The following is a 16,048-nucleotide window of genomic DNA, read 5'->3' on the forward strand; positions in this document are numbered from 1 at the left end:
CATCATGTTCCGCCTGCTATCCGGCAGGTCTCAGGACTTCTGCTGTGAGACGTGTGGCTGTTCCATGCGCTCTGCCCTCCTGGCTCTGACCCCAAACAGCAACCCCAGCGCAGAGGACTACAAGGCTAAAGAACTGGCTCAGCAAATCAACTTCAAGGTACAAACACTGGCAGTTACGAGTCACGTTTGATTCACAGTTCAGTCATTTAACCCTAGGAGCAAAAGAGCTGCTGACAGAGCAAGCTACAAAAGGAATGTCTGCTGGTACTTTCCTTTTGCTCAGTCCACTCGGCCAGAAAAGGCTGATTTGTGACATGTTAAAGCTGGTCAATAAACTACTATGAATCTCTTAAGCATTTATACAGTATTTACTCATATCACAATTGTGAAAAAAATGTGTTGTATTTTCTAGTCTAGTCTGTTTTTTCACTCTTGGTGCTGTCAATGAAACTAAATGCTCCCTGCACAGATTTTTCACATTTAAATTAAAAGATTAAAACTGCTCAGAAGATCATTGGTACCCATCTCCCGAGCATCAGTGATATTGGTGAGGTGAGGTGCCTACTCAGACAGCACCCACCCAACCACAGCCTGTTCACCCTGCTGCCTTCTGTGAAGAGATATAGAAGGATCTGCTGCCGCACCACCAGACTGCAGGGCAGCTTTTTCCCCAGACTTTGAGACTCTTTAATTCATCCTTAGCACTGCACCATACTGAATAGTTTATTTCTGTATATGTTTGCTTTGTGAGTAGCATGAAGGGAACTACATACTTCATCTCAAATACATTACCTTGTACCTTAAAGTAAATGGGAGTTAATCACATTATAGATTTAAGGACATATTTTCCAGCCCCCTTGTAGATGACTGCAGTTCCCTGTGTGTTAATTCAGGCAGAGTCCAGTTTATCCAGAGAGGCAAGTGAGAGCGGAGGTGCAGAAAGTGAGCCTTCCATACTGACCCAGGGAGACGCCTCCACATCTGCAGACCAGGTAGCTGCTGATGAGCCCCAGACTGAACAGGTAGGTGTTAAACTGCCACTCACGTGTTACACAGGACATCGCAGTACCTGTTTGCAGCCAACCCGCCACATACAGAACAAACCATCCACAAGGCTTTACATGTTACTGCCCATAAACTATAAAAATTGCAACATTACTTGCAACCATTTCATCAAGCATACTGTGTTTAGGTGGCTTTACTATCCTCCAACCAGCCATTGGTTTTTGTTAATTTCAGTATACAATGAAAATCTTGCATATTCTAGAAATATGATTGAGATAGGTAATTAGTCATATTTGTCAAGGTGATATTGTTGTTTTTGGTAATGCAACAGAGAACAGCTGAGTTTGTCCTTTGAACTGTTCACTCACATGATTAATCATGTCAAGCATGTCTCAAGCCTCACTGGCATACTGCTACAGTATTGTAATGTAATGTACTTAAGCTGGTAACTACACCCACAAAGCATAGTTCTACACTGAATAAAATTATAAAAGTAACACTTTTGTTTTTGACCCTATTCATCATGAGCTAAACTCAAAGATCTAAGACTTTCTCTATGTGCACAAAATACTTATTTCTGTAAATGTTCAAATATTTTTTTACAAATCTGTCAAAAGCTGTGATATGCCATACACTCACAGTTGTGGCATATCAAGATGCTGATTAGACAGCATGGGTATTGTCATCCAGGTCATAGTTATCCAACGAAGGTTAAAGTCAGGGGCAACAGGACTTGGTTGAAGATACTGGAAGACGTTTCGTCCCTCATCCAAAGGACTTCTTAAGTTCTGACTGACTGGCAGGGAAACTCAGCTTTTTAACCTCAGTGGGGTCGTTTGCCAGGGTTATCGATACTGCTGGTTCGTTAGTGTTCCTGGTCGCTGTAACGACAGTCATTAGGACTACCGGTGGCCGGTGGGTATTGCACAGGTGTGCCTTAGGCTGGCCACCAATTAAAAGGCCACTCGAAAATGTGCAGTTTCACTGTATTGAGGGGTCCGGAAACCACTCAGTGTCTGGTGTGACCACCATTTGCCTTACACAGTGCGACACATCGCCTTCACATAGTAAGGGTGGTAATCGCAGGGTACCTCACGATATGATACGATACATGGCTCAAGATAACGATATCACGATACAGCAATTCTGCGATAATCGATATATCGCTAGACAATCTTAAAATGATACATCATGATATCTGTCTAACTATGAATACAAAATGCTGTATCATGATATTATCATTATCTTGAAGCCATGTATTGTGTATCGCATGGTATTCCCATCCCTATGAAAAATTATTATAAAAACATTTCTGGCCTGTGTGAAGTTACCGGATATTGGCAGGACCTGACAACACCTCACCAAAGTACCAGACGCCATCAAATGTGAGCACTTGCCCACTCAAGTTAGTTATGACGATGAACTGCCGTCAGGTCGAGACCCTCATGAGGACGACAAGCATGCAGATGAGCTTCCCTGAGACGGTTCCTGACAGTTTGTGCAGAAATTCTTTGGTTATGCAAACCGATTGTTGCAGCAACTGTCCTGGTGGCTGTTCTTGGAGGTGAAGATGCTGGATGTGGAGGTCCTGGACTTGTGTGGTTACACGTGGTCTGCGGTTGTGAGGCCGGTTGGATGTACTGCCAAATTCTGTGAAACGTCTTTGGAGATGGCTTATGTTAAAGAAATGAACACTCAATTCACAGGCAGCAGCTCTGGTGGACATTACTGCAGTCAGCATGCCAATTGCACGCTCCCTCAAAACTTCCGACATCTGTGGCATTGTGCTGTGTGATGGAACTAAACATTTCGGAGTGGCCTTTTATTGTGGCCAGCCTAAGGCACACCTGTGCAATCCCAATGCTGTCTGATCGGCATCTTGATATGCCACACCTGTGAGGTGGATGGATTGTCTCGGCAAAGGAGAAGTGCTCACTAACACAGATTTTGACAGATTTGTGAACAATATTTGAGAGAAATAGGCCTTTTGTGTACATAGAGAAAGTCTTAGATCTTTGAGTTCAGCTCATGATAAATGGGGGCAAAAACAAAAGTGTTGCGTATAAAATTTACATAACGCACTTTGTGGTAGAGTCTTACAGGAGCTGAGCAGTCTGAAAAATAGTGACAGAGCAGAGAAGATTTGACACTGTAAATAGAGCTCCTTCAAATGTTTGTACATCTCATACTCTCATACCACTGCAACATTACTGTAATATTTTTATCAGCTTGAGGTTGAACTAATCCACACTCGTTACATGACACTACGACATAGCCCTGACCCTTTTCAATAACTATTTGTGGATCTCTCACCAGAGGGTTGGCAATGTCAGCACAGCTAAATGTGTTGGATGATAATGAAACTGTTAGTGAGCTAGACTGAATATTATGAGATGAGATTGTTGCCACACTTTTTAACAGTCAGACCGCAGTAAGAGCGATCTTACAAAATACTAAACATGTTCGTCAAGGTTTTTTTTCTCAAGGCTATGGCAATATTTACCACTACATTACAGCCCCCTACACAAGAACAGCCTACTTTAAAATTCTGGCGTCAATATAGCTGTAGCAATTAGAAAAAAAACATTAATAAACACGGGTTACTTGTAAGAAGATAACTAATTGTTTTCAGATCAGCCCCAAACAAAATGTTACCTAGATGCTGACGTGCTTAATCAATACCTGACTGGAAGATAAAGATCCGTGATTGTTTGGCTAGCTCGCAGGCATTACAGCAGGCTATGAGCAGGTATCATTTTTGCTCTAGTGAGTTCGAACCCAGCTTGACGCAATCTTGCATAAAGTATATTTTTTTTCATTTCTTTTTTTGTAGGTGGCTATAATGTAATGCTCACTTACACAATCATGAGCTCCGCAGTAGATTAAAGATGCAACTTGAAACTCACCATTAATATGTATGTGGATGTGTGGCGAATCTGGGGATGGAGGCAGTCCGCAGCTGCTGCACACCACTAGCGCACGCAAATGGCAAACAGTTAGTTTGAAAACCAGTAGGGCTACAACTCCGGGGAGCGTACGTTAACTAACTTAACCCAACTAAAGCACAAAATCTTAAATGTTTCACATGCTTTGCAGTAATGTTAGTTTACCTGTCTATTAGGATGAAAGCCAACTCTGTGTTGGCTTTGTCAGTTACTAAACAAAGCGTACATCTCTCCATGACTCTAGCCTTTCTGATGTGGACTGTGTTTTGTATACAACACTTCTAACTTCACAAGACTAAACACTGATGGTGATGTATAACATTACTTACAAATTAACTTGCTTCCTCTTCTGCTTGTCGCCTGTCTCGTCTCCGCCTAAACCAACTCTGTACTGTATTCCCTGTTGTCAAACTGGCCACGTCAGTCTCAGAGGCTGTGTTTGGTCCTGGTCCATGTTCAGTGGGAGGCTGCTGAGTGCTCTATTTACTGCTCCCTGGCAGCATTCCTCATTGGGTCTTCTGCCACCATCCAGAAAACATCTTCCTTTAACAAACACCTTGTAAACAAACACCAACACTTCATCGGTAATTAGAGCTCCAAGTCCGGGTAGAATCAGCTAATAGGGCCGCTAACTGAGCTAATGAGCTAATAGCAGATAGAGTAGGCAGCAGAGCAGTATGCGCCGGTAAGTGACTTCTGTGTTACAAGGGAAATGGTCTGTGTTGCAACAATCCTGATACTTTCGTCCCACTGACAAGGTGCAGCTAAGCCATTTCCAATTTCAAAGCTTACACAGCACCATGTTGTTGGCTCTCTGTCTAAAATATTCCCAAACTTTAAATGTTGGAAGGCAAGGTTTTTTACCTGCAGCTTGTTCTCCAGGGGAATCACATCATTGCGATGCGCCGACGCACATTATGCAATTTGACATATTTCCATAACTGAAGACGACGAATCGCCCCAGCCCTACGCAGTTTTATTGATTGCACTGTGTCAGTATATGAAATCAAGGTACAAGGTAAATTTATTGTCATTTGTAAGATGAGATGCAGTTTGTAGTTCCCTTTATGCTACAAAAATTGTAATATTGTATACAGCAATAATAATAATCTATTTTACATGGTGCAGTGCTGAGGATGAATTTTAGGGTGCTTTCACACCTGGATCGATTTGTTTTGTTCCGGAACAGATACTTTGTTCCGAATGTTGTAAAGCGGTCCAAATCGCACACCCTTCCGGGGCTTTCCTTACGCCATTACGTCACTACCCCATGTGTGCAGATCGCGCATTCCATTGGGGGACTTCTCCATGACACCAGTAACACAGAATGAATCGCGGGTGGACTTGGCGCTGCAAAGTGGTGAAACAGATGTTTGGTCAGAACACATCTCCCCAGATGTTGCACACCACACACAAGAACACTGCAGTCTAACAAGAGGGTCAGTGATAAAATGAAAGAGAGGGGTTGTGAATCCTCCGTCGAGCAGTGCTGCACAAAGTTAAAAAAAGCCTAAGTCTAGGCCTATATATTCCACAACAACATATCGCAACAAATTAGCAAAATACGCTGCCGAAGCTGTTGAAAAGTGATGTTTTGGCGTCGGTTTCCATAGGCAACACATAATTTGTTCTGGTTCATGGGCCGGCTGTGTTCTCACTGCAAACGAACCGCTCCAGGGTTCCTATGGAATCGAGCAGAGACCACCTCTTCTAGGCGATCTCAGGCTGGTGAACAGGCTGTGGCTGGGTGGGTACTGTCCTTTAGTATCCTTTAGGCTCAGCATGCACCTCACCTACCAATTATGATGGGCCGTACACATCCCATGCCAGTCGCTGATGTTTTCAGTCAAAATGCTTTTGTATTGCTCCTCTGTTTACAAGAACATGAGTTTTCTTCACTAGCGTGAGGATGTGAGATGACCATGTCAGGTTCTCCGTGATGCTGATTCCCAGGAACCTAAAACTGTTCACCTGCTCCACCAATGTAGACAGAATTGTGTGTCTTTATCTGCTTTTTCCTAAAATCAACGATCAGCTAGTTTTGCTGACTTTGAGCAGTAGGTTGTTCTCTGAGCACCAGTCTGCAAGATTATCAGTTTCCATTTCCATGGTTGTTTGAAATCCAGCCGATGATGGTGGTGTTGTCTCAAACTTCACAACAGAGTTCTCTCCATGTCGGGGGATCCAGTTGTGGGTGTACAGCATGAACAGGAGGGGGCTGAGCACACGGCCCTGGGGATTTCCGGTATTGAGCACTAGAATGGAGGAGGTGTGTCCGCCTATCCGAACTGTCTGAGGTCTGTTTGTGAGGAAGTCCCGTATCCAGGTGCAGAGTGAGATGTTGAAAATTTCAGTAATAACATCAACCAGCTTATTGGCACAGGTTTTTAGTACATGGCCAGTGATGTGATCAGGTCCAGCAGCTTTACTCATTTCACACATCTACTGTGAATACTAACAGTGGCCGGTCCTCTGAAGCTGGAATAGACTTTACAGCTGACTCTGTAGCTCATCTGGTAATGTGGCCTCACACATGATAGGAGTGCTTTTGTAGCCTGTGATATTTTTGATCTCCTGCACATATCTTTGGTGTTGAGGTCTCTCTCCAGTCTCTGCTGATGTCTCCACTTCGCCTCCTTTATGCCAGCTTTCTGTCTCTCTGGTGGTGTTGTAGGTTTCCTTATCATCTCACTGAAAAGCTGCTTATTTGTCCACACTTTTGACTGTTTTTACTGATGATTTGATCTTTTTATTCATTTGGGACTAACTGGACAGGAGAAGCAGAGAAATATGGTCTGATGGACCAAAATGGGAATTGGGTTGGGAGTCCTTTGTAGCTGCCAGAAATATTTGTGTAAACAATGTCCAGGGTATTGTTTCCCTGGTGGGGATGTGACCGTTTGATGTACTGTAAATCTCCAGCAATAATAAAAACACCATCCAGTTGCTTTATTAACTTAACAAATACGCAGAAGACAGGGAAACTGAGATCCGTGTGGGCACATGAGACCCTCTGAAAACGGAGACACCACTGGTAGTAGGCTGCCACCAATTGGTCCAGGAGCTTCGTCTTATTGATGGTAGGTTCAAGGCTTATTTTAGGATGAGTCGGGGAGAGTCCGGACAGTCCAAGCAACTGTAAATTAGATTGGACAATGGGAAAAAAATGCGAATGACGTCGGGCACGAGTTAAATTTTTTTCAACTCCGTGCGCTCAGAGCGCTCATTCATAAAGGCAAGGCGCAGCAGGCGGCCAATACGCGATGCGCACAGGGCGCATTAACAGCATGCAGAACTGCCAAAAGAAAACAATTTAAAAAGGCGCCTCTCACTGCAAAAAACGCATTCTGTCTGATACCCGGGGGGTGTCGCAAAATATTTTCAACTTCAAAAAGGGGTCGGACTGCCAGAAAGGTTAAGAACCCCTGGTCTAGCTGGTTTGGTTGTCTGGTCAGGAGATGCCTTGAGCAGTGACTGTCTCAAGGTCCACTGCACTTCATCCAACACCTGCAGTGCCTATTCTGATGTTGATGAGTGCATTTCTGTCATATGTGTTACAGTAATAAAGGTGTAGAAAATACTAATTGAAACACGCCTCCTTTGCCATGGCAGCAAATCAAACAACAACCTGCGTGTTCTCTTAACATAGTGGATGTGTTATGTTTAAAGCCTGGGGTTCCACAGTTTTTTTCCACCAGTTCAGATGATATGGATAAGCTTTGTTGCCTAAGAGGATTGATTTTGGCACCAGCTGCTACCCACAGAACCACAGTGACAGAGTCTGAAGAGCAGAGATGAGGGTCAACTTAGATTAGTATTTCTGACTTTGTATAAACTGACGAGGGCCATGTCAAAAATAGGACTCACCATCTGTCGCTGAAGTTGGGGGGACAAGACTTAAAAGTCAGCCTGAATGAGACAGGTCGGCACACTGCCTTGCTGCTGTTCAGTGAGTACAGAGAGCTGTAGGATAATTGTGCACTGTTTACTGCCTCTTCTCTGCAGGCTCCCTTTAGCCATTCTCTAATTGGGTGAAATGTATGTTTTCTGTGTAAAATCAGCCCATCAGCACTGCTCATTGGTTAGTCATCCCCCTCACAGCATCCTGTCCAGAGAGTACTCATTCTATCTGCATTGGTCACATGAGCATCATAGCTTTATCTTTACCTAATTCTACCACTAAGCATTTATGCTAAGAATTGGGTATGTTTTAATGTGCTGATCCAGGAAGCAAACACACAAGGGAACACACAGCACAGTGCAAGTTCCACATAGATAAAATAATAGTAATGCTAGTGGGAATAATACTAATATCAATAAAATAATAATTGTGTAAAGGTAGTAATCATAATAATGGGATCACATCAACGACAACAACAACAACAACATTGGAGAACCACATCAATTTTGAGGAATATACATCATCAGTGACATCATACATCAGCAGATGTGTTGATGATGTGGTGTTCGCTAAGACGATAAAATCATTCCCCAACCAGAAGGCTTGGATGAATGGAGAGGTGAGGGCTCTATCCAGAGCCAGAAAAGCTGCTTTTCAGTCAGGTGATGAAGAAGCTTACAGCACCACCAGAGATACTGAAAGCTGGCATCAAGAGACTGAAGAGAGACCACAACACCAACAACACCAAAGATATGTGGCAGGCCATCAAAAACATCACAGGCTACAAAAGCCTGTTGTGGGCTGTGGCTTAGGAGATAGAGCGGGAAGTCGGAAGATCGGCAGTTCAATCCCCGGCTCCTCCAAGCTGCATGTCAAAGTGTCCTTGGGCAAGATAATGAACCCCGAATTGCCCCCGATGGCTGTTCCATCGGTGTATGAATGTGTGTGAGTGTTAGTTTCTGTTTGAGCACTTAGGCTCAGTGTATGAATGTGTGTGAATGGTTGAATGTGATGTAGTGTAAAAGCACTTTGAGTGGTTGCAAAGACTAGAAAGGCATTATACAAATACAGAGCATTTACATTTACAAAAGTAGGAGCAACTCCATCATGTGTGAGGCGACATTACCTGATGAACACCATTTTGTGCTTGCTCTAATCTCCTCAACAAAGCGTCAGCTGTAAAGGCTAGTCCAGCTCCAGAGGACCGGCCACTGCCAGTATCCACAGCAGATGTGAATATGAGTAAAGCTGCTGGGCCTGATCATCTCTGGCCGTGTACTAAAAACCTGTGCCCATCAGTTATAACTGACATTTTCAACATCTCACTGTCTCAGGAGAGGGTTCCCACCTGCTTCAAGACAGCCACCATTGTTCCTAAAAAATCTGCAGGGTCTAGACTGAACGACTACCACCCTGTGGCACTCACCCCCATTCTGATGAAGTGTTTGAGAAACTGGTTCTGCAGCACATAAAGAACAACATCCCAGCCAGCCTGGACCCTCACTAGTTTGCTTTCAGAACCAACAGATCCACAGAGGACGCCGTCTCCACTGCCCTCCACTCAGCCCTCACACACCTTAAGAAAAACAACACCTACATCAGAATGCTGTTTATGGATTTCAGCTCAGCTTTCAACACAATCTCCCCATGAAGCTGATCAGCAAACTCTCTGCAACTGGACACTGAACTTGTCATAAACAGACCCCAGACAGTTCAGATTGGCGGACTCACCTCCTCCACTCTAGTGCTCAACACCGGAGCCCCCCAGGGCTGTGTGCTCAGCCCCCTTCTGTTCACGCTGTACACCCACAACTGCATCCCCCGACACGAAGTGAACTCTGTTGTGAAGTTTGCGGACGACACCACCATCATTGGCCGGATTTCAAACAATGATGAGACTTCATAGAGGGAGGAATTTGTAGAGTGTTGCACAGAGAACAACCTACTGCTCAATGTCCGCAAAACCAAGGAGGACAGGACTGATCGTTGATTTCAGGAAGGAGGAGTTAAAGACACACACTCCTGTCTACATCAGTGGAGCAGGTGAACAGTTTCAAGGTGCTGGAAATCACATTACAGAGAACCTGACATGGTCATCTCACATCTCCACGATGATGAAGAAAGCTCAGAAACGACTAGATTTCTTAAGGAAAAGAAGGGATTAATTCCTGTGCCAATTTCTTGTTACCTTTTACAAAGGAGCACCAAAAAGCATCCTGACGCAAACATCAGCAACTGGCATGGGATGAGCAAGGATTCTATAAAGAAAGTACCCACCCAGCCACGGCCTGTTCACCCTGCTGCCTTCTTGGAAGAGATACAGAAGTATCATTCATCCTCAGTGCTGCACCATCTAAAATAGATTATTTCTATGACTTATTATTTATCCACCCATCTAGTGTATATCAGTTTTTTTTATAATGTTTGTTTTTTGTGAGTAGCATAAAGAGAAGTACAGCTTCATCTCGTTATACAAGCCTGTGTTGTAAAATGATAAATACAAAAATAAATTTACCTTGTAAAAACAATAATTGTAGCAGTGGGTGTCAAACGGGAACATGGAGGCAATAGGTGGCTTGCAACCACAGATCCAGACCCCACAGCTCTGGATCCAGAAACACCTACAGAAAGTGACAGAAGGAGTGAGGATAGGGTAGAGAAGTAAAAAACTATGGGAGAGAGAAGAAGTTGAGTTAGTGTGAGGAGCTCGGTGCATCATGGGAAGTCTGACTCATGTTATCAAAATTAATTTTCTGTTGAACCACGTACAGCCAGGGTCCACCACTGCATTCTGGCTCCATTGCGGCAGCCACAGATATTTGCTGTTGTAGTACAGCCAAATTCATGATTTTATTGTTCTCATTTAAATAGATTTCCATTCCTGTTTGAATGAGTATCTGATATACTGCATTTTAACCAGGAATCATTTCCAAGCCGCGCTGCTGATCACGTCATTATTTTATAAGGACTGTGAGGAAGGGGATCTGTGGGACAGGGAATTGGTTCTGAAGAATAATTACAATTATTAGGTATTATTCCAGTACAGGGAGGTTACAACAGTAGATGTGTGTGGTTCTAAAGATTAACAAAAAATAATATCTTTAAATCCAATTCTTACAAATAGATAAATTTACTATCATGAATCTTACAAACAATTCTGGTGAAACAGCTCCGCTTTCATAAATGTTACATTGGTGTTCAGAGAACCTAGGATATTGACAAAACATGCTAGTGCATCTGAAGACAGCAATAAATTACAAACAGACACTGGAAAAAACACAAATGTTGATAGACGTTCGCGCCACTCATGTGGAAGTGTGCAACAGGTCTTTCATCTGTCGAGCTGTTGTTTTGCAAAAGCTCTGTTGATGAGAAAACTGCAAATGTTTTTTTGCTTCTAAAACACGAAAATTGTCGGTACAAGTGTAAACTATACACAAATGTGTACATTAGAACTGCAGTGAAGTCATGATGGAAATGTAGAACAACTGGAAGCAACGCAGCTGGGTCCAGTGAACATGAAGGATAATTGATCAGTTAACGAATTCTTCTTTCACCTGTAATTACTAATTCAGTCTCACTGATCCTCTCAATGCCATCCTCCTCCACAGGCAGAGGCAAATCCAGCCACTGGAGTAGAGGGACCCCAGCCCTGTGGTCGCCCTCTCAGCCCCCGGCAGCGTCGCGCCCAGCAGCACATCCAGCAGGGCCAGAGAGACGGCAGAGATCCAGCCAGCAGGCCAACCTTCACCCTGGCACCTCGCCAACCTCAGGATGAAAGCCATGCAGGCTCGGCAGTCCTCATTGTGGTACTCACTCTGGCCCTGGCCGCACTCATCTTCCGCAGGATCTACTTGGCTCATGAGTACAAGTTTGACTTCGAGCTGTGACACCCCCCACTCCACCCTCGAGTCAACCCCTCCTGCTACCACCCTAACAGAACTGTGACCCACTGAAGTGGAGCCAGAGCCGAGGCAGTGGCTGACGCTGACGCTGACATTCTGCCCTCCCTGCCCGTCAGAAGAGGGTTTAGTCTTCACTGAGGGGAAACTTTCATTCCTGTAGAGGAGACGCTACACTCACCACAACACCTCCAGGGTGTCTTTTAATTAATGTGAATTTTACTCTCCAGGGTGTTCTGCATTTTTAAGAAGCTTTGTTGTTTGTGATCAGTTCAGCAACCACACACACCACATGTCCCCTTTCATATAATTGTTGTATATCCTAGGGCTGCTTCTTGTTCTCATTATTTAATTAAAACTGTAATATGAAATGTCCACAACATGAAATGATGGGGGATTTTTGTCTCAAGGTAATTATTTAATCATGGAAGGATCTGCACAGAGTGTGCTATGTGCTATGACTTGTGCTTTCATTTCCTGTTAGGTCAGTCACACCATACATGGCTCTGTTTCAATGGTGGAAGTGCAACATGGGATATAGCAACATTGTGCATTTCAAGAATAAAACATAAAATGCCACTGTAGTTGAGAAAGTTGGAAAGGAGATGATGCACAGGATTGATAAGCCGTGACACATAAACAGGCAGGGTTATAAGTGACTAGTCTGACAGAGGTGTTGCGGCACACAAATGTGTCCTGCTGCCTTCAGATGCCTGCAGGGATTTAATGAACAGAAGCATCATAGTAAATAATAGTTGTGAACAACAGATATTGTAAGAATTACATATATTAAATTCAATTCAGTTTCAATCAACGCAGACTGCTTTAACGGCATTTGTGTGTTACACCATGTTCTGTGGCCACTGTAATGTGTCACTGCAGGGTGATGTTGCGGAGATGTAGTTCGGAATGTGCCTTGAGGTCACAATTTCTGACACCAGTCATCAGAAACTGTGACCCTAGTGTAGCTAGGAATAAAAATGTTCATTCAAATATTGTCAGTTTGTATAAAAAGGTGAGCAAAAGGCCTGAAGAGTCAGAAGCATAACAGGTCACGTCACGCCATGAGAAAATGTGACCCTACTGTACCAGGAAATCAAACAAAAATATTCTGCATCCAAATATTGTAGGGTACTTGCCCGTTCTCTCACCCCTTTTAAAGACAGAATAACATTAATATAAGAAGTGATCTACACAAGACCTCTGTAGAGCTAGAGGCTGTAGCATAACACACACCATGCTCTGTCAAGTTGCATTTTGGTTTGATTTGTGCTAAGTACTAGGTTTTGACAAGGAAGAGGAATGTGTGGAATAAAAGACTATATCTCTCGTTCTTCTGCATCAAATTGGATCCTTTTTGTTTTAAAACTATCCATTGTGAGTCTGACAGTGTTATAGGAGTGTAATGATAAGGTTGTCACAGAATACGGTGTAACACCTGCTATAATCACATTAAACTTTCATTTTAGAGGCACTTTAAATGCATCTACTGGTTGGAGAGAAATTGTTTATTTAAAGTTTTAAGTATTGTTTCATAATTGTTAGAAAGTTGCCCTATTTAGTTTGCTCTTATTGACAAAATCACCACAAAGACCCTGTTTCTACAATTTCTGCTTTCTGCAGCCTCATTTAAATTATACTCCCACCTGCGCTGCACCCAACAACACCAGAGCACAAAGAGAAGGTCGAGGTCAGGAACATACCGAACAGTCTGTTTGCAGCTTCCACTGGTCGTTGTGCCTCCAGTCCACTGAAACAGAGCCCATAGTGTTAACATTCTCAGCAGTCCTGTGAAGGGAATGAGTTGACTGATCCATAATTTACGAAAAAGAGTACACAGAACTGTACTCCATGACATCTTTTTTTGCACCAGCAAATCTATAGGTTCAGCCAACTGGATGCTTACTTTCAACACAAGTATAACTCATTGGGTTCTTAATCTGATTTTGCTTTCACATAGATTTTATTTATTTCATTTAAATCAGGAAGTAATTTTCTGTGGACACTGTAATCCTATTAATTTGTATCTTCCCCCCTCACTCCCTGTTTCCCATATTTTTCTTGGTATTCATATCATGTCTCTGCATTAATCTCTAGTTTGGCTTGCATTCTCTGCTGTATGCAGGCTGTCATTTTTCCCCTGCTTGTATACTTTGTTTAGTGGTTTATCACTCTGATGAGATTCAGAGGAACTGGGAAGCAATTAAATTTACTATTTGCACATTGTAGCTGACAGATTTTTGACTTGGCAGCATACAAATATGTCAGTGGTAGCTGCAGCAGTCTACCTGTTGAGAACAAATCTGTCTCAGTGGTTTTTCTTTAATTTGCACAACATCTTATACCTGTGTATGTTCAGGTATTACTTGTATTCTCTATGAATATGCATATTCCCCTAATCTTTCCATGTCTGCCTCTTCAGTTATTGTGCCCAATGCTGGTTAACTGGGATATAAACAGAAAATAAATCTCTTTAATGAAAGACTGTGTTTGCCATTTGTCAGGCCTCAGTATCTACACATTCCATATGTAACAGTGCTGTTGCCTTTAAATAATCCTGGTGATGGAACAGGTAATTGCCAGGACCTAATGTGTGTAAAATACATTATGCTATCCCTGTCATCTCACATATCCTAATATATGTAGTTCAGAGGTAAGACATCTGATTATCTAGATCTACTATGAAGCACAGGAAATGAGTTGTGGATTCCTGACATGTTCAGCTGGACAGACTAGATCGTTGTCCCTGTGTTCTGTGAGTAATTAAATTTTTTAGTAGTTGTTTAAACAAGACTAGAGTCTTTAGTCATGCTAGCGTCTCTGTGACACTATACTTAGGCACATCCATGCTTTGATTAAAATGCTAACATGCGGATGCTAAGCAGATATAAGGTTTACCATGTTCACCATCTTTGCTTAGTACGTGAGTATAATATATTTAATATATGTTTAATATTTTTAGCATTTCAGCACTTCTTGCTGTGTTGGAGTAATTAATATTTTTAGCATTTCAGCACTTCTTGCTGTGTTGGAGTAACATTACAGAATAGTGTATTTGTTTTATCCAAAATGTTAAAAGAACAATGGGACATGTTTCATAGACCTTTTGTCTAGCTTTGTGGGATAGGGAAACGCTGAAGTTGTGGCTAGTTGTACTAAAAATGTATGCTAACACTCCTGTCCAAACACTGCACTTTGAAGACCATCAAGTCTGCAGTGACCATTTTGACTGGGATGACTACTGTCTGCCAAAGAAGAGAAGAAGTATTACACCTAAGCAATTTTTCTTAAAGGAAATCGCTGTTCCAAGACTGGCTGCAGACAGTGGAGGTAAAGTTATTACCCAAAGTTGTTGCAAATGCCATCAGTAACGTTACACACCAAAGCATGGCAGGATAATGGCAAAAGCTCAATAAGTCAGTAGGATGTAAAAATATCAAGTCAGTCATGACTGATTACAAAATATCTATATAGATTAATTTCCCCTTTACAGCAGTTCAATAGAACAGTAATTTGACATTATCTTGGTAATATTGTTGCATGTGGTGTGTATATACGCGTACCTATTGGATGACAAAAAAGACCATTTTATGACTACATTTGGATGTCTGTACATTGTGAGAGAATCTTACTGGCAACGAATGTTGATGGTCGTTATTCAATAAGCCCCTATATCAGGTCTAATTTAACAAAAGACTCATTGATTAATTCTCTCCATCATTCCCAAGCAGCAGCTCCATGTCTGTGAAATGTTTACACCACAAATCTATGCTATATGGAAAGTTTCACTTGAAAGAATGATATTTGTATTCTTAAATAATTTACTTTCTTCTCAGGACCTGTATAAAAAGAAAGCTTTCCTGGAGCTTTAAAATAGGAATGTTGTTCATACTTGGTTCTGAGGAAAACCTATTCTTCTATCATTTTCAGGGAGGTTATTGTGGTGATGTTTCTCCAAAAACAGACCTTGTTGAAGTCCCACAATCCACTCCTACCAAGACTCAACACATAGCAGATAAGGAACCATCGCAATCGCTCGGGCCTAGTCTCTTCTCTTTCTTGACACCACGCACCAATGCACTGAGACGTACCTTGCACTCCCTCCTACATTGGCACAATCGGAAGGAAGCTCAGCAGTGCTGATACCTTTTCTGAGCAACTGAATAGTAACTAATCACCTCCAACATTACTGGACTGACACTCATTATATTGTATTTGTGTGTATAAGTGCTGGACTGCCATCGCATCAACCACAACATTTACTGTCCCGCGTACAACCACTGAAGACATACCAG

The 16,048-nt window shown here is 42.5% G+C and overlaps 1 protein-coding gene across 1 annotated transcript in view; it reads left to right on the forward strand.

Moving 5' to 3' along the window:
* Positions 1 to 14,235, forward strand: part of ube2j1 (ubiquitin-conjugating enzyme E2, J1) — a 37,235-nt gene extending 23,000 nt beyond the window's left edge. Inside the window, exons 6-8 of the mRNA XM_038726495.1 lie at positions 28 to 157; positions 894 to 1,022; positions 11,463 to 14,235. Coding sequence (XP_038582423.1) covers positions 28 to 157; positions 894 to 1,022; positions 11,463 to 11,741 — 538 coding nt within the window. The 3' untranslated portion in view covers positions 11,742 to 14,235. The remainder of the gene's footprint in view (positions 1 to 27; positions 158 to 893; positions 1,023 to 11,462) is intronic.
* Positions 14,236 to 16,048: the final 1,813 nt, after the last annotated feature.

Source organism: Micropterus salmoides, unplaced genomic scaffold (genome assembly GCF_014851395.1).
Source record: "Micropterus salmoides isolate LMB-PRFRI ecotype aquatic unplaced genomic scaffold, ASM1485139v1 Ms_hic_scaffold_18, whole genome shotgun sequence".
Taxonomy (NCBI): domain Eukaryota; kingdom Metazoa; phylum Chordata; class Actinopteri; order Centrarchiformes; family Centrarchidae; genus Micropterus; species Micropterus salmoides.